The sequence below is a fragment of the Chelonoidis abingdonii genome, chromosome 3 (genome assembly GCF_003597395.2).
Source record: "Chelonoidis abingdonii isolate Lonesome George chromosome 3, CheloAbing_2.0, whole genome shotgun sequence".
NCBI lineage: Eukaryota > Metazoa > Chordata > Testudines > Testudinidae > Chelonoidis > Chelonoidis abingdonii.
The window spans coordinates 170,231,069-170,256,493 of record NC_133771.1 but is presented as its reverse complement, the minus strand read 5'-3'; the positions used below and the strand labels follow the sequence as shown (position 1 = coordinate 170,256,493).

The following is a 25,425-nucleotide window of genomic DNA, read 5'->3' as shown; positions in this document are numbered from 1 at the left end:
TAAAACAAACATAAGGAAATACTACTACTTTGAGTAGTGTCCCTATAGATGTGCTTCTGTCTCTGTACTGCTGATCGGAGAACTTGGGTAGCAGTGTTGGTTAGGCCCACACGTGCACTGTCTCTCCTCATTCCCTGCCACAAGGCTAACCAGCGCACGTAGGCTAATACCCCTCAGTTCCTTCTCAACTGCCCTGGGCTAGAGACAGAGCCATTAGCATTCTGTTTCGATAATTAGCTTCTTTAGCATTTTTACTTAGTCTCCTCAGTCTTAGTTGGAGCCTTTTCCTCTCTATCTCTCTTCCAAAACAAAAAGCAAGCAAACAAAACTTTATTTTTCCCCTTTTTTCGTTCAGGACCTCTTTCCCCAGCAAGGTATACTCGGCTCACCAGGCTTCAAGAAATGTCTTCTCTGCCAAGTTTTGCCCACCAGGGATGGGGGAGGGATAGTTCAGTGGTTTGAGCACGGGCCTGCTAAACCCAGGGTTGTGAGTTCAATCCGTCAGTGGGTCATTTAGGGATTTGGGGCAAAAATCTGCCTGGTGGTTGGACTACATGACCTCCTGAGGTCCCTTCCAACCCTGATATTCTATGAGTGGAGAGTAGTTCCCCCTCCATCAGTTGTGGAGGGAGGCTACGCACCCTCATATAAGTCTGTTATTAAGATGCTCATTGGGTATACCCCCAATCTTCCCCCCTACCACTGGCATATGACCAACCATGGGCACCACCACTGGGCTCTATTCCACTGCACTAGTGGTCATACTGGGATACCTGGGTGCATATCACCCCCACACTTCTCAGGCTTCCAGCCTTACTCATAAGCCCTTGAGACATTCCCCTTCGGCTATAGCATCCAGAACCTCAAAACCTTCAGAAGAGATCATGGAGGAGTATGAGGGTGGAGTGGAGGAAGAAGTTACTCTGAGGACCAACATCTCTTCCTCCTCTCCAAATGAGGTATTCATGCTCTGCAACCATCCTTAGTTGATGATTTCCAGCTCTCCCAGGACTTGGCAAAAAGAGCTGCAGACACACTGCAGATACCCTTGGAGAAAGTCAAGGACATTCATTACAAACTCCTTGATATCCCACACTCTTTCTCAACCTTCAGAATAGCTTTCCCCATCAATGAGGTTCTCATGGACCTGCAAAACTATATGACAAACCCCAGCATCAGTGAGGCCTACTTGTAACTGGGCCAATAAAAAATATTACATCCTGTCCGGGGAGATGGAATTTCTTTTTTCCCACCCTTGCCCTAACTCCATTGTTATAGATGTGGCAAACTCCCAGGCCCATAAAAACCAAATGAGATCCACTCCCTATGATAGGGATTGAAAATGCTTGGACCTCTTTGGGCAGAAAGCCTACTCTTCAGCCACATTGCAGTTTTGAATCACAAACTATCAAGCCTTAACAGTGAAGTATGACTATGTCAATTATTCAAAACTCAGCAGCTTTATTGATCATCTCCTAGAGTCACAGTGCAACCAATTCTGAGCTATCATCAAGGAAGGGCAGTTAGTAGCCAAAACAACTCTCCAGTCAGCCCTCGATGCAGCCAATACAGTGGCTCAGTCCATCTCCATGATGGTGGTCATGCGATGTATGCCATGGTTATATCTTTAGGGAAAACTGAAAGGGGTGCAGATGACTGTTGAAGACCTTCCCTTTGAAGGCACTAAGTTGTTTGCAGAGAATACTGATGCGTCTCTCCATACCCTTAAAGATTTCAGGGCCATTCTCCACTTAATAGGAATCTATACACCTGGACAAAAAACAATATTTAGTCCACAGCCCCAACATAAATCCCATACCTCCTGATACCAGATTCAATGCTTTTATGAACCTCAAAGAAATAAATCTAGGTTCTCCAGACGTAAACTGTCAGGGCCACAGCTTTCCAGGTTGCAGGTATCTACCTTAAAATATCAATTTTGACATGTTAGTTGAGGTGTTGACAGACCACTCCCCTCAACCTCTACAGCTGACCCATTCTACCCAGTCAGCTACTACCTTGCCATGTTCCACAGGACCTGGGAATGCATAACATTGGACCAATGGGTCTTGGAAATTATTTAAAATAGATATTCCATCCACTTTGCCTCCCTCCATCATTACCCTTCTCATGAGAGTTTACTACAAAAAGAGAGAGATCACCTCCTCCGGTTGGGAACCATAGAACCATCTATGAGGCAAAGGTTTTTACTCTTGTTATTTCCTAAAACCCCAGAGGAAGGGAGGTTGGAGAGCTATGCTAGACCTCAGAGCACTTAACAAGTTTGTCAAAGCTCAAAAATTCTAGATGGTCACTCTAGCAACGATTATTCCAGCACTGGAAGGTGGAGACTGTCTTTTGGGCCTCGATCTTCAGGACACTTATTTCCATATTTCAATCCTACTATCTCTCGGACAGTTCCTCAGGTTTACCCTAGGACAACACCACTGTCAGTAAAGAGTACTCCCCTTTGGGTTGTCATTGGCTTCGGAGGTATTCTACAAGGTTCTTTCAGTAGTGCGTGCTCACCTATGCTCCCAGGGGATCATGATCTACTCCTACCTGTATGATTGCCTCCTGAGAGCCTACTCCTTCAACGAGGCTTGTCGGGTTACTGAAACTGCTATAGCCTTATTCACGGAACTGGGCCTACAGATCAACACCCAGAAATCAACCTTCATCCTAGAACAATGCCTAGAATTCATAATGACTGACCTCATCTTGTTACAGGCCAAAGCTCTCCTGCCTCAGCACAGGTTCATCTCCTGGGGTGTGCTCATAGAGACAATATAAAACAGCCGCCAAATATCAGTCAGACACTGCCTCCAACTTTTGGATATGGCAGCTGGCACAGCAGTGATACCTCATTCCAGGCTTCACATGCAGTGTTTCCAGATGTGGTTCAGCTCAGTCTACAGACTAAATCGAGATGGACAAGATAAACCTTTGTCACTGTCCACCAAGGTAAAAACCTCCCTGGACTGGTGGAAAAAAAACAGGAAATATTTGCAAAGGGATGCCCTTTTTGCAAACTTCCCAGTCGGTACTTCTCACCACCAACAAATCTCTCATAGGATGGGGCACGCATCTAAACAATCTTACAACACAAGGCAAATGGTTGTCCATGGAGATATGCCTCCACATCAACCTCCTTGTGCTCAGGGTGGTCAGCAGTTCCTGCACCCACTTCCTCCCACTGATCAAGGGAACACACACAAGAGTCCTAACAGACAACATAGCATGCATGTACTGCATAAATCGACAGGGAGGAGACAGATCACCCTCTGTCTGTGCAGAAGCACTAACGTTATGGAACTGGTGCATCTCACATTATCAGCAGTCTTATCTTCCGGGCACACACAACTTGATAGCGAACAGTCTCAGTTGCAGGTTCCCACATGACCATGAAGGGGAGATGCACCCAGCAGTGCTTTACAACCTATTCAGGTGGTGGGGGACTCTGATCACAGACCTGTTCACCACTTTATTGAACAAGAAATGTCCATGTTACTGCTCTAGGCAACATTCCCTAGGCAATGCTCTCCTTCTTCCCTGGGACAGGGACCTTCTCTATGCCTTTCCTCCATTTCCCCTACTGTCAAAAATCCTATTAAAAATAAAATGAGAGGATACACATGTCATGCTGATTGCTTGCACTTGGCTGAGACAGAATTATCACCCTTACCTGTCACAGCTCTCAAGGTGCCCACCAGTCTCTCTCCAGTCCACTCTTTACCTCCATTCATAGACCAAAGGATATACTCTACATCCCAACCTTGGGATTTTCCATGTCAAGGCTTGGCCTCCTTCATGTTTCAAATGCATAGAAAGTTCCAGCTTGGAGGAGGTACAAGAGGTATTATTACACAGTAGAAAATCCACAACATACTGTATTTACCTACAAAAAAAAAATCCAGATTTCAGGCTTGGTGTAATTCTCAACAAATTTCTCCAACATCCACTACTTTTCCAAAGATCCTAGACTGTGCACTGACTCTTAAAAATGGGGACTATCTCTCAGTTCACTCAAAGTTCTCTTAGTGGCTATAATAGCCTTCCACCAACAAGTAGAAGGCTACTCAGAGCTATCACACCCAACCACAAAATGATTCCTCAGGAGTATAGTAAACCTTTTTACACAATCCTGACATTCCATCCCTAGATGGTATCTACATCTAGTGTTGAAAATCCTGACTAGACCTCCTTTGAAACCCATGGCTGTTCACTTACATATCTGTCAATGAAAATGGTCTTCCTGGTGGCAATCACCTTGGCTAGGAGAATAGGGGAAATAGCAGCTCTGATGGCACATCTTCCCTATATGGTATTCTTCTGGGACAAGGTCACACTCAGGCCACACCTGAAATTCACACCTAACGTGACCACCCCTTTTCACATGAACCAAATGATCCACCTTCCAACTTTTTACCCTGAGCCACACAGTGATAACAGGGAGGCTATACCTCACACACAAGGCGTTAGGAGCTCCCTGGCCTTTTATCTGGATAGAGCAAAGGCTTTTAGGAAGTCTCCTAGGCTTTTCCTTTCTACTGCAGAAAGATCCAAGGGCTCAGCAATATCAGCCCAGAGACTTTCCACATGGGTCTCAAACTGCATTAGACAATCTTGTCGGGTTCACAACATGACACTTCCAGATGGTATTCTTACACACTCCACAAGGTTGATATTTTCATCTGTTGCCTTCCTCAAGAATGTCCTTACAACAGAAATCTGTCCATACCTTCACCGAACATTATGCGACTGGGGATTCCACCTCTGATGCCATCTTTGGCTCCACAGTACTGTCATCTGTAACTGACTCGACTCCGAAGTGCCAGCCTACAGTGGGGATACTGCTCGGGAGTCGCCTACAGTGGAGCACCCCGAAGGGATGCTACTTGAAGGAGAAGAGGAAGTTACTCACCTTGTGTAATAACAATGGTTCTTTGAGATGTGTGTCCCTGTGGGTGCTCCACAACCCACCTTCCTCCCCTCTATTTCAGTTCTTGTCAATGATTCTGCGGTAGAGAAGGAACTGTGGGGGGTTAGCCTGTGTGCACTGGTTAGCCTTGTGGCAGGGCATGAGGAGAGATGATGCATGTGAGAGCCTATTGGACACTGCTACCGAAGTTCTCCAATCAGCAGCACAGGGAGGCAAGCATACTTACAGTAGAGCACCCTTAGGGACATACATCTCGAAGAACCATTGTTACTGCACAAGGTGAGTAACTTCTCTTCTTCACATAACACACAGTCAACTTTCGGAACTCATTGCCATGGGATATTGTGAAGGTTCAAAAAGAATTAGATAAGTTCATGGAGAATAGGTTCATTAATGCCTATAAGCTAAGATGGTCAGGGATGAAACCCCATGCTTTGGATGTCCCAAGCCTCTAACTACCGGAAACTGGGAGGAGACAACAGGGGATGGATCACTCAATAATTGCCCTGTTCTATTAATTCCTTTTGAAGTACCTGACATTGGCCGCTATCAGAAGACAGTATACTGGGCTAGATGCACCATTATTCTGACCCAATATGGAAATTCTTATGTTTTAAAGGCAAAAATCTGTTGTCAGATGCGTGACCAGAACTCCTATTGACTTCAGTGGAATTTTCTGTGTAACGGTATATATAATTTTCCCTTAATTTTGTTTTTGAAATTTTCAAATATCCTTTTTCCTTTCTGATTTTCAATCAATCCAGGACTATCCTGAGAAAGGTCATTCTTCTGAGATTTCTAGCCTAATTTTGCAGAATCAAAAAGTTTGTTAAAGCTTTGGGTAAGCATTAAACTGAACCAAACCTAAATTAGGCTGGTGGTAGTTTTAAAGGCTCTTAGTGTTGTTCCAACTCTGCTCCCATAGAGGTCTGTGGTGGGTTTTACTGTGAACTTCAGGGGGATTAGAGTTAGGCAAATGCTGAGAGCTTTTGAAAATCTCACCCTAAACTTTTTAATATTTCTCCATCACTGTGTCACAGTCAGCTAGACTACAAATGGCGGGAGAGTGAGATGGCTTCCCCATGGGTAAAAATATTCTTTCTATTCCATTGCTCTTAGTATTAGAACACATGAATCAGCTGGTGATGTCCCATGGAGAGTCACCAAATTTGATACATATGATAGAACTTCGAATTGCCTGTAGGCTAAATGTTTACAATGAGAGAAAATTTTACCAAAATAAGCAGGTTTGCTAGGCTTATCCTGAGGGGTTTTGCCATCTGCAATTACACTTCTCTACAGCCAAAATGCTTCTGAAATAAATGTAGTCAAACTTTACTAATTTTGGGTCACTGAGAATGAAAATGATGCTTAAAATTGTTGATTGGCTCTAGTCTAGCTGTTGGGCTCCAGACTACAGCAGTGGAATCTCCTGGCAGGTGATGTTAGGGTTTCCATGTTCCGTGACCGTCAAAAGGATCTTGTCCCATTCTTCTTCATGGAAGGTGATCTTGTAGCCTGCAACAACATCGATGGTGTGATGGCAGCCCTCAACATCGTTCACGATCCAGATGAGTGGAGACTGTTCATTGATTCATCGAAGACGAGTCTTAAAGCTGTTTTGCTGCATAATGGCAATGTTTTGCCATCAATTCCAGTTGGTCATGCAGTCCATATGAAGGAAACCTATGACAACATGAAACAACTTTTGAGGTGCATAAACTATGACCAACATCAGTGGCAGCTTTGTGGCGATTTGAAGGTTGTTGCTCTCTTGCTTGGTCTGCAGACTGGATACACAAAGTACTGCTGTTTTCTCTGCGAATGGGATAGTCGTGCAAGAGATTCCCACTACATCAAGAAAGATTGGCCACTCCGACAGTCATTGGAGCCTGGGAGGAAAAGTGTTCAGCATCCACCACTTGTTGAATCAAGGAAGATTTTGTTACCACCCTTACACATCAAGCTGGGTCTGATGAAGAACTTTGTCAAGGCCATTGACAAAACACAAGCAGCTTTCAAGTACCTCCGTGGAAAATTTCCAAGGTTAAGTGAAGCTAAGATAAAGGAAGGCGTCTTTGTTGGTCCTCAGATTCGTGAACTTCTTCGAGATGATGCATTTGACCATGCACTGCGTGGCAAGGAAAAGACGGCATGGAAAGCCTTCCAGTTAGTGGCAATAAATTTTCTCGGAAACAACAAGGCAGACAACTACAGGTTGTTGGTGGAAAACCTCCTCAAGGCATACAAAAGCCTTGGTTGCAACATGTCACTAAAGATACATTTTTTGCACTCTCATCTAGATTTTTTTCCACCGAACTGCGGAGCAGTGAGCGACGAGCACGGCGAGTGATTTCACCAGGACATTGCAACAATGGAGAAACGCTATCAGGACAAATGGAGCCCATCAATGCTTGCAGACTATTGCTGGACAGTGACAAGAGATGCTCCATTTAATGAATACAAGAGACAAGCCAAGAAGCGACGAGTAGACACTGAATAGGACTAAACTATGTACATAATAGTTTTTTGCCTTTTGTTTCATAATAAATTTTATTTATATAACCCTTTTGCTGATTTTTAAAGTGTTACATAAACAGGACAGGTGAAATATTATCATGTAAAGCAACCATAAACACATGAAAAGACCTAGGTTTACAATTTATGATTAAAACTCTACTATCTACACAATATACATAGACATAAAATGTAAAAACTTGAATATCTTAGAAACAGTAGCCAATCAGTTGTTTTAATTGTCATATTTGAATTCAGCACATCAAAATACATAATAAATACCACATTTTATCTCTGAAGCAGACGACTTCTCAAAAATTATAGACCAGTGTTATTTGAGTATTGTTTTTATGTCAATCCTTTGATACCTACTACGAGTACCAATCAGTTCTAAATCCTTAAGCCCAATTATAGTTTTGTAGGATGTTGTTAAATATACTAATTTATATTTTAGTGAATTGATAACTTATTACTCATTTCATTATCAATGAAAATTTCATTATTTGTGGGCTTCCTCTGCAAAAAAATGTTAATGGAACCATACATAAGGAAATTCAATATTGTCATATATTTGCTTGATTGCATATTACAATTTTCCTTAAAATTATTTTTCTTATTTGTTCAGCTTAGTAAACGTACTAGCTAATACAGGAATTCTATGTGATTCAGAAAAAAAAAATGCTCATCTCTGAACATACACTTTCACGTTGGGAAGGTTTACATAAGAATATATTTTTTTTGCCAAAATAGTGCTTGTAAATTACCAGATATTCCTGTCAGAGTGGGTAAGCCCCAGTTCTGTTACCCTTATGATATTCAGAGGTGTTGCTGTGAAGTTATGCTTTAATTCACTATAAGTGAAGCAGAACTGGACCTTTGAGAGTATGTCTATTCAACCTATGGCAGTTAGTCTCCCAGCCCAGGTTGAGAGATTTGGGCTGGTGTTCTACAAAATAGCTGTGTGGATAGCTCTTGGAAGTTGTAGCTTGGGCTGGAACTCTGGGCTTGTCTACATTACCGGCAGCAATTGATCCAGCAGGGGTCAATTTATTGTGTCTAATACAGACACGATAAATTGGCTGCTGATCACTCTAGCGTCGACTCAGGTACTCCACCTCAATGGAAAGTGCAAGGGGAATCGACGGGAGAGCGTCTCCCATTGACACACTGCAGTGACAAAACTGTGGTAAGTAGATTTAAGTATGGCAATTTCAGCTACGTTATTCAAGTTGCTGAAGTTGGGTAACTTAGATCGACCCTCATCCCTCCCCTCCCCTGTAGTGTAGACCAGCCTTCAGACTCTGAAGCCTAGGGAGGGGGGTCCAAAGCATGAGCTCCAGCACAAAGCACAACTTGAAAGAGATGTCTACACAGCTATTTTTAGAGTGCTAGCACAAGCCCTGGAAACTCAAATCTGTCAACCTGTGTAAGGAGACTTGCTGCCATGAGCTGTATAGGCATACCCTAAACTATTAGCGATTGCCAACCTCTAGTTTACTACATACACACAAATTACATTAAAAGAGCGCTATTACTGTTGCAAAGTCAAACTATCAGAAGTTAGGTAATGTCAGAATTAAAGTTACATGTGCATAATAATATAATACTTAAGGCTCCATGTTTGTCACGGAGGTCACAAATTCCGTGACCTCCATGACTTCTGCAGCGGCCCATGCAGCTGGCTGGGGATTCGCCTGGGCCGCTCAGGCAGCCCCTGGGATAGTTGCACCAGATGCTGCTGGGGAAGTCTTGGGCCTCTTTCCACCCCCCAGCAGCAGGAGTTTGGGTGTGGGGGGGCTCAGGACTGGAGACTTGGGTGTGGGGAGGTGCTTCCTGGGGGGGATCCCCAGAAGGGTGACAGGAACTCTCCTCCCTCAGCTCCTAGCTCCACATGCTGCCTCTGCCCACAGGTACCGCCCCCACAGTTCCCATTGGCTGTGGTTCCCAGCCAATGGGAGCTACAGAACCAGAGCTTGAGGTGGAGCGGCGGCAACAACTGAAGCTAGGAACTGGAGGTCACTGCTTCCCAGGGGCTGTGTAGGGAACCTGCCCAAGTCCCGTCAACCCCCTCCCCCCAGCACCTGTGGGGTCCCCTCAGGCCGTGACCTCCCTGAGTACCTATGGGATCCCCCTGGGCTGCGCACCCCACCCCACTGAGCTGTACCCTCCTTCCTCCCCTCCCCCCGAGTATCCATGGTTCCCCGCAGCTCACACCTGCAGCACCTCTGGCCACCCTCCGCTTCCCCCACACACAATGAGCTGCACCCCTCCCCCCATTTTAGTCAGGGATATATAGTATGAGTAATGGACAGGTCACGGGCTGTGAATTTTTGTTTACTGCCTGGGACCTGTCCATGACATTTTTACTAAAAATACCTGTGACTAAAACATAGCCTTAATAATATCTACAGCCGTGATTTTGAAAAAAAATCAATTTGTGGTTCAAGATATGAAGTCAAGGAGAGGGGGGTTAAAGCTCTTGGTCAGGTGGTTAGTTTTAATAAAAAATGTCAAATATCTTGGGTCAAAAATGTTCATACTTGAGTGCTTAAAGTTAGGCATATAAAACCCTATTTAGGCATCTAAATAGTGGCCTGATTTTCAAAAGTGAAAAGTGTTCTAGCCTCTGTTTGAAATTTATGGAGCCACAGGCACTGAGCATCTCTGAAAATAAGATAAATGTAGATTTAGGTGTCTAACCTTAGACATTCAGGCATAAAATTTTTTGTCTTAGTAACTAATTTCTAATATCATTGTTAAGGCTTTTGGTTATCCTTTAAAATTACCCAGTGCTTGAACTGGCAACCAGTTCTACCACCTATAAATGATAGGTCCCTTCCTTCTTCCTTGTCACAAATTGGTGTGCTAACCAGTTATATGAAAGATCCATTGCTCTAAACAATGCATAGGGAATTTCCCAATATTGTCAGAAGTGGTGATGTGCACACATAAAGGATTTTCACAAAAGGAAAAAGTAAAAGAAACCAGAGAAGAAATCACCCAGTAGACCTAAACCATCAATGCTGGTAAACATGCCAGGTTTTCCTCATGGCAAGTGGTAAGAGACACCCTCTTGTTGGTAGCACAGTTTAAAAAATGTAGTTGGCATCTTGTAGCCACAAGACCCCCAATGAATATATAATGTTAAGTGAGCATATTTCTGATAGCAATCAATCACTAAAAGTTAAATAACCTGGAATATCCCTGTTATAATGGTTTCCTGTCCGTAAACTTGATTTATAATTGTGAAGTTTTGGGTTTTTTGATATCTGTAGATATAGATATTTATGTGAGTGGATGTGTATCTGTGTACCCAAAAGTATTACAATATATAGTTATATATGCACAATATTTATTTATTTATTTTATATTTTTACAGCCCCTGAAGATGTACAACCACCTACAGCTATATCCTTTCCCACATTTTTACTTCTGAGTTGGAATCCTCCAAAGAGACCAAATGGTATTATAACACAGTATGCTTTATATATGGATGCTGTATTAGTCTACACTGGAAATGGAACTAAATACATTGTCAAAGGTGAGTTATATAGTGGTGACTCCTAAGATGGGTATGTCACAGTCATTGGGCTAACTGCACATCTAACCCTTCCTGGACTTGTCAAATGCACCCTCCTCTCAGTTCTCAGGCCTGTAGCTGTCACCTGTGTTGGGGTGAAAGCACATGGTTCTTCTGCTCTAGGCATGCATCGTAGACTGCCATCCCCAAGTCCTAACTGTGATTGCCTGAGCAGGCCTGATATATCTTCGGAGCCTGCAGTTCTGTTCCCTTCGGGAGCAATGACACCAGTGACCAGACACCCTTCTTATAGCAAAGTATTGATTAGAACAAAAGAATTTAAGAGAGAAACAGATCTTGTAATAGTAAAACAGACCAAATACATGTCTTGCTTACAAGATATCTAACCATTTTCCACATGGTGATCCTGGAAGATCTAGCTTCCTTATAGACTCCTCCACAGAGCCTCACTCTGTCTGGGTGATCATCTATTCCCTTAACTCACAAACCAGTACATTCCCTCCCTGCTTTGGAGAGTCTTTAAATCTTGCTCAGTCCTTTTATCACACCCCTTTACAGAAATCAAGTCTCCTTTGAACTTTTTATAGTCCTTTGATCTGGTAACTTTCAGCTTTGGCAAAACGAGGCTTGAAACATGTTGGAGATAGGAGGTAAGATCCCCCAAGCTACTAATTTTCCTCATTGTCTTTCAAATGTGTGTCTGGATGGCCTTCTCTGTGTTGCCTTCCTGCACAGCCCCCATTGAATTTGAGCATATAATAAACGTTTCACTACCTCCAATATAACTTGTACAGTCTATCTCAATATCTATTGTATATGTTTGTATCCTCAGATTATTACATAGCAGCTCCATGACCCTCATTGGCTGTTTGTATTGATGTACAGTTATCTGACATCTTACTTTCACATTAACCTTTTGTTTCATCAACATACCACAAATTAGTCATTCAGGATTATCATACAATAAAAATAATGAACTATGTGTAGCCTTGTGCAGCAAAAGGAATAGTCAAGTTCAGTCACAGTTTTATGCATGTTTGTAGATAGGTGTAAAACCAAAAACAATATTAAAATCAGAATCTACCCAGGATAGAGGAGGGTCAGGGTCTTACTTTCTTTTTACTGTAACACCTTAGCATACTATAAGACCTCAAAGACATTTCTGCATTTTGAGTTAGTACAAAACATTTTTAAAAATGCATAGTTCAATTTTTTTTATTTGCACAGGCCATAAGCTACTAGTGCGGTGGGTCAGTTCTGACACTGAAAAATGAATCCAGTTAGAGAACCTCCTGAATGCTGTTGATGTTTGCTATAATAAATAGCGCACACTTTAAGTCAAACTTTTTCATTCTGTGTTAAAAGGTAATGGATTTTTTGTAACCATAGTAACCTTGTTGTACTTCTGGATAAATACATTCTGGTTTTATTTTTGAATATAAACTATCACATTATATATTACTAATAATATGAAAAATAGGATATAGGTTAGCATAATGACAGCTTAAACTAGTAAGCATTTTTCTTCTGCAAAAAATAAATATTTATCAAAAAAATAGGTTCAATTTGTTTCAGCTCCTTCCTGCTCCCAGTTTTCTGGTATTCTTGTAGTACCATTTATCTTTTTTTCCAAGATCTCCATTAATCTCTTATTACTGTCCCATAACATTCTTTTTAAAATTTTGGAAGCAAAATTACATGTACTTCCAGTCTTCTTATTAAAAACATTATTGAAAGATTTGTGCTGATGTTGTTACTAGGGTTGTGCTCTGCCCCATAGCATGTATTTGCAAAATGGTCATGAATTAGAAATTGTGAAAAACATTTTTGGAATATGTTCACCATGCTAGTGGTTTTTTAAAAGTGCATATCAGATTACATCGTGACTGATAACTACTATCTAAGCTGTCATGAAGAGTTATCTATTGAAACTGCAGTCAAGATAATTTTTATAATTTTCCTACCAGCAATTAAGGGTAGGCTACTCTCAAAAGGCTCAATATTTGGCTCATCATCCAAAATGTTGGATGCTTATCTGAGACTTTTCCAGCCAGACCCGATTCTGTAAAACTGGCCTAAAGAACAGACTTTTAATGACATTTTTAGTACTCATTTTTGTGGTAATATCTGGAAATAATGGAAGAACCACCTTTCTCACGGTAATATAGCATTTCTGTTTCTGCTCCTGGCACAAACATTTATATGAACATTTCAGTACCTTAATGTAAGTTTGGTTTCCCTTTGTTTTTTTGAAGTGGGCAAAGGTTTACAGTTTCAGTCCCTGAATTTGATTACTTAAGAAAATATATTGATAGGTCTACTAGGAAACTCCCCATCTCCCCAGAGACAGCAGAACTCAGTTTCACCAAAATGGGCCTAGCTGATTGCAACTCTGATAGAGTCAAAGACAATTTTCAGAGGGCAGGCCAGTTTAGTTCACTGCCTGTAGTCTAAATATGTCTCCTCTTCCATGTGGAATCCCCTACCATTGCCCCATTTAGTGTTATTCAGTAAGACCCAGTTTCCTTCCAATGGGGTCCCTGCTTCTCACCAAGAGTGCACCATATTTGTAAATCTATTGCTTTTTAATTGATATTAGTTGCTAAATGGAAGGAGATTGATAGTCTCCTCATCTGAACTGGTGGAACATGAGTCACTTTCTTATTCTCTCTTACCGTATGGGACATGACATGTATAACTGTTTGCTTCTGTGCCACCTTTATCTTGCTGCTGATTTCTCACTCTGCTTGAGGTGTGCTGGAAATGTGGAAGGAGCCCAGGGGAAGAAATGTGATCTGAGTCAGAAGGTTGGGATTTAGGTCAACAGAAATCCAAGTCATTCTGACTCAGGACTATTCAGATTTCTAGCCCAGATTTATGCTTGGCTCTAATTGTAATCAAAGAAATGTCATTTTTGTTGCTAAAGTGGAAGGGCCTTTGTTTCCTTACAGAACCTGCAATCTGCTCCTTTGTAGTTTGGGGGAGTCATTACAAAGTGGCACAAAGTAATCTTGCTTCTCCAAGGGCTATATTTGCACAGTGATAAAATCAAAGGATTAAAAGCCAGATTCTGGGACTCTCCAGTGTTGTGTCTGTCTCTCCTGCCTGTTTCTTTGTTTGTTTGTTTGTTTTTGCTTTGGGTGTGAAGGTTAGTGCTGTTGGCTTCTATGAGCATGTGCATACTGGTTTTTCAGAGGCATATAATTTGGCCAAATTGGGTAGATTTTCCTAGGGACATCAAAAAGAACATCTCTGGCCCTTGGGGAACACCCCTTGCCAGAGCATGGAGTCTCTAGAGCTTCTTAATGAAACATTTGTAAGATTTTTTTTCACATTAGCAAATCAATGTGGTTTTATCTAATATCATTCTCATAAAAGGCTGACCTGTTTTAGCCAAAACATTTTTTTAAAATCATCTCAAGGCAGACAGCATGGAAAGTTTCAGCACAAGTGGTTAAAGTTTGGCAAAGTTTGTAAACAAGTGAAAACTGTGTTTTATAATGAAAAGTATCAGACAACTTTAGCTCTAGGCATTGCTGCCAGCACAGCTTATAATGTGCAAAGAAATAATAATATAGCACGAACTTTTCTGAGGAGATTGCTAGTGATGGTTGACTGTCAAAATCTGAGCAAAATTTCTCTCTCCCATGTCATCTGAGAGCTGGCTACCTTTGTGAGAAAAATTTCTGGTAAAAGCCTGTAGTGAAAATAGTCTTCTTTTCTATAGTGAAACACATTTGATTATCTAACCTGGTGAAGCCAAGAAAGACATTACTTGTAGATATATGTGACACACAAAATGTTTATATTTCCATCACTGTAGAGTGTAATCTCCAACTTTGACAACGAGCCCACTGAGGATGTAAAAGTCTGTATTTTCTTCAGCACTGCATACTTGACCCTGCTAACAAATTTGGTTCATTTAATTTCTCTTGCATATAGTAATGACTCTGATTGTGAATCCTTAAAAGAAAAATATTCCTATTAATACTCAACTGATTGAAACTGTTATTTTCTCTGCCATACAGTAAGAAAGAATAGTGTTTGCAGTATTTCAGGAAAGGGATACTTCACCTAACAAGTCACAGTGCCAGATTTTCATCTAGCTCAATAGAGCTGTGCCAGTTTACAACAGCTATAGATCTGGCTCACATTCTCTGGCTTTCTACAGTTACATTACAAATAATAATCTTTTCTGGTGTCTGTGATATGTCACTTTTGATCATTTAGTTTTTCTGGACTATAAAAACAAGGTTAATCCTTAGAAAGAGAGAGAAGAATATAACCTATAGGAATAAGTGACAGTTTGGCTGGCTCAAGTAGAGTGACCAGGTGTCCGGTTTTTGACCCGAATACCCAGTCGAAAAGGGATCCTGGTGGCTCTGGTCAGCACCGCTGACCATGCCATTGACTGTCCAATTGGCGACGCCACACAGAGGGGCTGGCAGGCTTCCTGCTATCCTCTGCACTGTGCGACTCTCGGAAGCAGCGGCATGTCCCCCTCAGGCTCCAATGCATAGGGGCTGCCAGCGGGCTCTGCACGCTGCCCCCACCCCCAAGTGCCACCCAGAACCTGCACCCCTGCACCCCTCCTGGGCCCCAAACCCCTGATCCCCCTCCCCCCTCCAAACCCCTGAATCCCAGCCTAGAGCACGCTCCTGCACCCCAAACCCCTCCTCCCCAGCTGGAACCCACTCCCTCCCTCCCAGATGTCTCAACCCCCTCCCTAGCCCTGATTTCCCCCTCCTTCCCTCCAAACCTCTTGGTCCCAGCCCAGAGCACCATTCTACACCCCAAAACCTCATCCCAGCCCCACCCCAGAGTCTGCACCCCCAGCCAGAGTCCTCACACACTCCTGCCTCAGCCCAGAAACCCCCGGTCACACTCTGAACCCCTTGGCTTCACCCCAGAGCTCCCTCCAGCATGCCATATTCTTCATCCCAAGCTGGCACCCTCACCCCCTCTCAAATCCCAGCCCCCTGAGCCAGCCTGGTGAAAAATGAGCGAGTGAGTGAGGGTGGGGAGAGCGAGTGACAGAGGGCTGGGGGATGGAGTGAGTGGGGGCGAAGCAGGAGCGGGACTTCAGAGGAGGGGCAGGGATGGGGCGAGGATGTTCAGTTTTGTGCGAGTAGAAAGTTGGCAACCTTGGCTCAAATTGTTCTTGAACTTGAATGCTGAAAGACAGATTTTGTAAGACCAGATGGATCAGAGTTGGAGAAGAGAATGAGGAGACTTGTTGAATTCTATGATTAATAATAGGGATGGGATGAGAGTTCAGCATCTCTTAAAATCAGGGCTCACTATGTCAAATATTCAGAAACTGAAGCACCCAAATTAGTCAACACTTATATGAATTCCTTTCTTGAAATCAATGATAAATAATACCTTTAATATATGTCATTGCACAAATGCCATACTTCTTCAAGAAACACTTTTGGACCTTTTTTTTTTCATTTCCACACCTATAAAATTCTACTGATTTTTGCGTCTGTTATTAAGAATCCATCACAATTGTGTCAACACTTTATTTACTGTACAATTAAACATGACTTAAATGAAGGGAAATCCAGAAACATTTGAACTGCAGAGTTTGATTGCCAGTCGGGGCATCACAAAGAGGAAAAGGCCTGTTAGATCATATGATTATTATTGTTATGGTTATTCTAATTAAATATTGAATAGCATGGTAGCACCCAAAGGCCGCAGTCAAGATTGAAGCCCCATTGCACTGGGTGCTGTAGAAATATAGAAGAGGCACTCTTTGCCCTGACAGCTTACAACTGCTAGATACTGTAGTATTTCTGTGGGGGCCACTGTGGAACTGTTTCCTGTCTTCAAAGATGTAGTATAATATTCGTAAATATCTGAAAGAGCCAAGTCTTCTGTTTCACTAGGTCCTAGGATAACCGATTCCAAAGAGTCATTCAACATCAATATAACATTGGCATCCAATTAGTGAATTTAAAACTCTAGTTTGTTCTGGAAGCATTGAAACCTGCTGTATTAGTGTGAGCAATAGAATATTCATCTTCACCTGAAATACTATCCATGTTACACAAAGAGATATGAACTGAAGTCCAGTTGTCATTTTCAGGGTCTTGCTCTAATGGACTACAGTTCGACAGTCACCATTCCCATATGACTGAATGACACATCCAGATCATAAGGCAGTACAGCAAGCAACATACTTCCCAAAGCAGTTCAAAAAGAACATCATCCCTGCTGCAGGTTTCATATGGGCCAAAATACTTAAACATGATGATGAGCACTATAACCCTCCCCCCCAAAATAGTTGTATTGATGCACCCAGCACTAGAGGGCAGATTATACCAGGTTTATGGAAAGAGTAGGCTTCCCTTAATGTTATATATATATATATTTAAGAAAGCACATTTGATACACCTGAATTGACAACACTGACATTGCCAGTGACCTGTACTAGTGTAATTAATTCTTCAGACCCAGAATGCAGATTCAGCAGGCACAAAACCAAAGGGCAATTGGGACTGTCTAAGTCTGTCATTTCTGTGTTTCAACTTCAAATGGAAGACTCTAGTCCATTCACTGGACTTAACTGTACAGATCCGGAGGCCAGGGAGGAAAGCATTATGTTTATTTGTAGCAACTCTCCTGTATCATTTTCTGTTGCAGTGCATTAGTGTAGTGTTAAATAAAATCTGCTTATTTAAAATCCTTTTAAATAGTGTTTAAATATTCCCTGCTGATACAATCTGCTAACGTAGTTACCCTTGCTGCAGATTTCAGTTAACCTTGTCGCAGAGACTAAGCCTGGAGCTACACAGACTTTTAGGGGCCTTGATTATGGAGCAAAACCTAATGGTGTCATTATAAAACCGCAGCTGGACAAGCTTCTGGAATCCTTGTCCTTCAATCAGATTTGGGTAACACAGCAAGCCAGAAGAGAACTCATGTTAACCCTGCCTGAATTGCTGAGCTCTCTGGTTATTTGGGCACCACTTTCTAGAAATTAAAATAATAAAATAAAACTCAAATTATAAAACAAAAAGAGATTGGCACCTCCAAATCTGCCATGTACAGAAGTACAAACTGTTTTGAACAAATGGCTTTCTCCAAAGCTAGTAGCAATGGATTAGCCAAAAGAACAAAAAAAAAAAAAAAGAAGGCACATTTGTATGGCAATGTAGGGAAAGTGCATTGCTGCTTCCCATTCTGGATCTGTTCAGTGAACAGAGAGAAGGGAGGCATTAAGCTTCCAGGTCTATCAATCACAAACCTTGACAAGACAAAGTCACTCAAAAATGTGAAAAGCCCAAATGATTCTTTCTTTCCTGCGATCTTACACCAAGAGTTTATCATAGTAAGAAATGTGTAAGACACTAGTCCTTTAATTGTCCCTTCACATATATGTAGATTGGATAAGAGAGTTTAAAATACCAAATGCTGTTTGAGTGATATTGCATACTGAAAGAGAGGATGTAAGACAAGTATTCACCTAACTGCAGTGTATTTGTATTTGTAAAATGAAATACAGTAGTCTACTTGCAAATCATGGGGCTGATTCCCCTCTCACTTCCACCTTTGTAAATTAAGAGTAGCTCCAAAGAAGTCAGTGGAGTTACACCAGGCCAAATACGGTGTGATAGGCAAATTGTGCCCCATGCATTTTACATTTAAATTACTGTAGATTATGTTAACCAAGGGTGAGAAGACAGTTCATGATTCATGTTTGTTCAGTTGTAGGTCTCTGTTAACAATGGTGCAAGTTGTGATGGTGGTTCTTGTAGGTACTTGTCCCGTAATAACTGGACTGAAACTGCTGATTCTTTTGACATCAGCCACTGAGATGAAAGTAGTTTTATGGTGGATGTTGTTTGGGCTCCTGTAGTTTGAGTGCCTAAAGCTAGGCACCTAAATAAATGATTGGGGTTGTGGATAAGGGTTATCTAATTGATATAGTGTACTTAGATTTCCAGAAAACCTTTGAAAAATTCCCTCACCAAGGCTCTTAAGGAAACTAAGTAGTCATGGGATAAGAGGGATGGTCCTTTCGTAGGTCAGTAACTGGTTGTAAAATAGGAAACAAAAGGTAGAAATAAATAGTCTGTTTTCATTGTGGAGAGAGGCAAACAGTGGTATCCCCCAAGGATCTACACTGGGTGCTGGGCTGTTCAACATATTTATTAATGATCTGGAAAAGTGGATGAATAGAGAAGTGGCAAAGTTTGCCCATGATACAAAATTATTACAAAGCAGACCATGTGAAGTTACAAAGGAATCTCACCAAACTGGGAAACAAAATGACAGATGAAATTTAATGTTAAGTGCAAAATAATGCACATTGGAAAAAAATAATCCCAACTATACTGATATAATGTTGGGTTCTAAGATAGCTGTTCCCATTTAAAAAAATCTTTGAGTCACCATGGATAGCTCTCTGAAAACTTGCATTCGCTGCCCAACAGTGGTCAAGAAGGCTAACAGTATATTAGGAACCATTCAGAGAAGGCTAAAAAAAAAGACAAAAAATATCATAATACCACTACACAAATCCATGGTGTGCTACTCAGATAGGATCTAGTGCAACGGGAAAACATTCAGAGAAGGGCAACAAAAAAGATCAAGGGTATGGAATTATTTCCATATGAAGAGAGACTAAAAAGATTAGGGCTATTCATCTTAGAAAAGAGACAACTAAGGGGAGAGATGATAGAGGTCTATAAAATAATGAATGGTGAAATAATGAATGGTGTGGAAGAAGTAAATAGAGAAGTATTATCTACCTTTTCACTAAATACAAAAAACGGGTGAACTGATGAAAATAATAGTAACATTTAATACAAACAAGAGGAAGTACTTTTTAACTCAACACACAATAATCTGTGGAACTCATTGCCATGGGATGTGGTGATGGCCAGAAGTATAACTGGGTTCAAAAAAGAACTGGATCAGTTCATGGGGGATAGGTCCATTAATGGCTATTAGTAAAGATATGATTTGGTCACAAATTCGGTAACTTTAATGAACCTCTGTGACTTCTTTGGCTTCAGCCCTTGCCTCAGCCACTATGGCAGGAGCAGGGGCAGGAGCTGTCAGTCTCGGCTCCTTGTGTGGCTTGGGCTTCAGTCCCCCCGGTGGTTAACCCCACTCCCGGACGCTGGTTAGTTTTAGTAAAAGTCACAGGCAGGTTGTGGGCTTCTGTGAATTTTTGTTTATTGCCTGCAACCTTTCCATGCCTGTATTAAAATTAACCGTGACAAAATCTTAACCTTAGCTATTAGCCAAGGTGATTAGGGATTCAGCCTCCTGCTCGGGGACCCTAAACCTCTGACTATCAGAAGCTAGGAGTGGAAGATAAGGTGGATCACTCCGTTATTGCTCTGTTCTGTGTACTCCCTGTGAAACTCTAGTGTGGGTCGCTGTTGGAGACAGGATACTGGGCAAGATGGACCATGGCCTGACCTAGTATGGCAACTCTTATGTTCTTATAGTCTTAGAATTTCTGATGTGTTGATTACCCTCACTCAGTCTGAAGTCAACTGGGCTGCTTATTTTTGGTGCCTAGATATGGATTTAGATGCCTAGATGTGGTACACAAATTTGAAAATTTGCACTTATCTTCACAGCGGTAGAAACTGAACAGTTATATTTGACATCAGGACTTAGGACTAAACTCTGGTTTTGCTTTCTTCAGATAATATGTGTATGTTACCATTAACACTTTTAAAGAGATTAAACTTTTTTTTTAATTTGAGCTTTAGTGAACATTTAAAAATTGACAACCCCCAAAGAACAAAAATAAGAGATTGGTGGATTTGGGGCTCTGCAAAATATTCACAAAAGAACAGATTGTAAATGCCTTATTCACACTGATGAATATGAGGATTTTGCATATTTTGGGAAGGGGTGGGGGTGGTTTTGGAACAGAGTCTAGTTTCATGAAAAACTGGTGGAATGTTGTTGCTTTCACTCACAATAATGCCCATTTTTCAATGAAACTCTATCCACGTTCACTCAAAAAGTTGGAGAACTACAAAAATCTCCACATTTTTTCAACTTCTTAAATTGGGCATTTTCTTTCTACAAAGCTTAATTTTGTATTGAATCCCATTCAAATTTAAAATTTCACATGGATCAATGAGAGCATTTCAGTTTCATGAAAAATAATTTATAAGTGAACATTTGGGAGTATGGAATGATCCTGGATAAAACTGCAAATATTTTTTTCAGTGAATGGATAGCACTTAATTTACATAACTGGAAAGGGAAAGAGTACTAGAAACATTTATGACAAAGTGGTGTGTAAGAAAGAGAAACTGCAGTTGGACTAAGTTACTAGAAGTCACAAGCGGCTGTGCTGCATACTGACAATTATTGCTGGCTGTTAACCCTTTGGGTGTTGAATATTATGGGTGTATCCACCTGGATTGCACCACCTGCACAGTTGAATGTGTTCTGTGTGTTTTAATATTCCAGTGACACCAGTGAAATGTTCGTTGATGGTAGCAACTCAACAGGCGGGTGCATTAGAGGCCCAACAGTGAAAGTGTAATACTTCTGCATGTAATGCTCTTCTCCAGGAAGGCAGATGGAGAATATTACAGGGCTGCTTGCTCTAAAAGGATCAAAATCAGTCCATGAGGTCAATGGAGTTGCATCTGCTTACATGAGACTGAATCTGAGACAGTTCTTGTGCCCAGCAGGTGAATGGATGTTTACTAGTGACCCTCACAGGAGAAGGTTTAGGTCTTTTCTTTAAATTTTTTATTTGCACTGCTTCCTCACTCATAATCTCCATCCCTCTTTGGAGCATGCAGTACTGCCCCTAGCACATACTGGATAGTTAATAAATTAATTAGTCTGAAAACTATTTTAATCGTTTGAGAGACTGGAAATCTGCATTCTGTCAATTTTAGCAGTGAGCGAACCTCAGAGGTTTGGACATTTGTAAACTTTGCATGAGCATCCAGATATCTGGATGCTTGTTCAGGCCTCTTGCTTCTGTAAATTTGTGGTGAAAAATCGGAGAATGACTTTTAAAAATAGTTCCAGATTATTTTACCAGGTAATATCACTCAACTATTTCTATTTAGGTTTAGAAATAGTACAGGAGCAGCTTTTCCTTCATTATTCTCAGCAGTCTTGGTTCTCATCTGTTCATGGTGAACAATACATGTCTGAACATTATAGAATCTTAGTTAGATTTGAGTTTAGTTCTAAAAATACATGACAGTTTAGACTGTTGGAAGACGATTCTTGTATTTTCCAAACCTGCTGCCCCCCTCCTAAATTATGCAAAAATAAAAAGGTTTGCAGGGCATAAATCAAGTCAGATTCCAGCTTGATATGTCACAAAAATCATGAAAAGAATTCTGGCAGATTTCTTTTCCTGATGAATCAAGAATTTAACCTACATTTTTACACCCACCACCCAAATTGTTTACATAAAACTTTATAGCCATTTAGTTGGTACTGAACTCGATCATACTTTTCACTGTTCCTTTAAAATATGGTATTTTTTATGATAATCCACTTCTGATCTAAATTGCAGTTTGGCTTCAAATGTTTTTTTATATGACAGATATATTCATACCAATCATAAAGATTCATACCATGTAAATATAGGAACAATTTAAGATGATGTATTACAAAGAAAATAAATAGTGCATAAGCACTAAAATTAAGTGAACATAAATCGAAGCACGTAAGGAAAATATCAGATTAGTATTCCTTAAGTAATGCATAAACTCAAAATCTTTTAAGATGGCTATCATGAGGCAGATGAGAAACGGAGTTCATTACTATTTCAGTGATGGCAGAGTTGCAAATACTACACTCCATTATTGTAGATACAACTTAGATGTTCATATATTGATTTCCTTTTTTCTGCCATTGCTGGCCATGTATATTATGGCATGTAAAACAACATCTGGATTCATAATTTAACAACGCTGTTGTTGTTTAATCATTTCAGTAATGTACTGCACAGCACAAGGTCAGCAGATGTAAGGGGGAAAAGCGTCAGCTGAGGAAAAGTGAATTTTCATTCTGATGATAATCTTCTGTCTTGTGTCCTGTATGAAAGAGTATATCTCTGCTCATTTTTTATTCTAGTTTGCTATTAATCAGTGAAACTTGAGATCTTTTTATAATAATCCTTATTGTGAATGCCTGAAGGTTCTATCAGCGTAGGTATATCAAAATAGGTAATTTTGTACAAATATCCTTATGGAAACATTTAACATCTTGTTTTTAGATTTACTAGGGCAATATAAATTAGAGTGGTTTGGAATAAGTATTTTATAAAGAGCAGCAGAAGATAACATATAAAGATACTTAGGATGGCATCAGAGTGGAGCCATGTTACAGTTAGAACAGAAATATTTGATCTTGCAATGAAGCCGTTTGAATTGGCTTTTACATTAAAAAGATTTATTTTGAATTGATGTATAAATAGGATATATGATGGAATTTACGGGGCAAATAAATATACCACTTCTAGTGAGGAGTAAAACTCATTTTTCTTGATAGGTAAATGTATAATTGAATATGAATGCTCTGTTTACACTGTACATTACAATATAGTACATTTAAAGTGTGCTCACAAAACCATTATTTTTATTATCTTTTGCACATTGCAATGGCAGTGGTGCACTGGAATATTTCTCTTTTGTATCTTTTCTAACTGATCCAGAGGCTACAGAACTTGTATTACATGGCTACACTGGAGGGAAGAGAGATAGTATATAAAACACATAATATTCTAAACCCAGAGATACTTACAGTCTCTCTCCAGCATCCTTCTAAAGTAATTGAAGCTGGATTTCTCTCTCTTGTGAGGATCCATCTGATTCAGGCCTTGGAATATTAACAATACTTAGCACTCTATGTATTCAAAGCATTTTAAAGATATTAATTCTTACAATTTGCCTGCGGAGGAAAACAGGCAACTAGTGTTAGCACCATTTTTCAGACAGAAAAACTGAAGCACAGCACAGAGAGTCTGATGGCCAGATTTCCAGAGATGCTGAACATCCCACAGCTCCAATGGCACCACTGAAAATACAACCTACCCAAGGTCACACACCTGAACAGACCCTGCATAAGAGCGCAGCAGTTTGGGCTCCCCTGTCCATGCTTAATCTACTTGGCCACACTGTGTTTCAAGTCAAAAATATTGTAACGAGAATTCATATAACTAGATGTTGAACAGAGCTGTAAGGAATGTGAAATATCTTGGTACAAACATATTACCTTTGCGTTAAGAATAGGTATTTCTGTTTATGGAAAGGAAATAATTATTGTTTGAATATGTGTTACCAACTTGTCCCTACATGATATCAGATGATGTCATAAACAGATAGTTAAGGGTTAATGTCTCTTTCACCTGTAAAGGGTTAACAAACAGTGACCTGCAACACCTGACCAGAGGACCAAGATACTTTCAAATCATCAGGTGAGAAGCGTTTGTTGTGTGTTTTTGGGTTTGTGCTTGTTTCTCTTCTGGGTCCTGAAAGGACTAACGTGAACCCAGGTTTCTTGCCAATTCTCTTGCTACATCTCTTATTATATTTCAGAATAGTGCGTATTAGTTAGAAAGGGCGGTTATTGTTCTTTTAATGTTTTTGTGTATTTTGCAAATGTCGTATGTTGTGGTAAGATATTTTTTAATGGGTATTTTCTGGGGGGGCTTTTCACTGTGGTCTATAAGCTGAAAGACCCTTATGTTACATCTTGTATTTACAGATTTTTTATTTTTTCTTCCTTTTATTAAATATACTTCCTTTTTTAATATCCTATTATGATTCTTTTCCTTGGTTCAGGCTAGGTATTGGTCTGTGACTCACTAAAAAAAGAGGGAAGAGAATGTGGTAGATGGAAAGCCTCGTTTTAAGATTCAAGGGTTTGATCCAGATCTTCCAGCGGTACCCGAGGAAACGCTAGGAGACACTAGGAGAGGCACTGGTGAGGGAAAGAGGTTACTTTCCTTGTATTAGGATCCAGGGGGTCTGGATCTTGGGGGTACCCAGGGAAGGTTTTGGGGAGACCTGAGTTTATCAGGCACTCCGAGTCCTGATTGGTGGCAGCGTATCAGATCTAAGCTGGTAATTAAGCTTAGAGGAATTCATGCTAGTCCCCCATTTTTTGGACTCTAAAGTTCAGATTGGGGAAAGAATACTATGACAGATGAGTAGAGCTATTTCATGACTACAGTAAAACAGTTGGACTGCCTTTTTAAGAGGGCTGCTCCTCCTCTCCCTCTTCATTGGTTTTGAGCCCATGGTGGCACAGAAGGCTAGAATGAGTGGAATGTATAATCAAGGTTCAGAGGAGACAGGTGACAAAAGCTTTCATGTAGATATAAATAAAGTTGACATTAACAGAAGGCTGGATGTTTGGGGGAGAATGGAATATTATAGTAGAGTTATAGGGAGCAACAGGTGGG

General features: G+C 40.7%; 1 protein-coding gene across 1 annotated transcript in view; it reads left to right on the top strand.

Annotated features, from left to right (window-relative positions):
• Nucleotides 1–25,425, top strand: part of USH2A (usherin) — a 622,140-nt gene that overhangs the window by 276,081 nt on the left and 320,634 nt on the right. Inside the window, exon 31 of the mRNA XM_075064332.1 lies at nt 10,839–11,000. Within this exon, the coding sequence (XP_074920433.1) occupies nt 10,839–11,000 (162 nt within the window). The remainder of the gene's footprint in view (nt 1–10,838; nt 11,001–25,425) is intronic.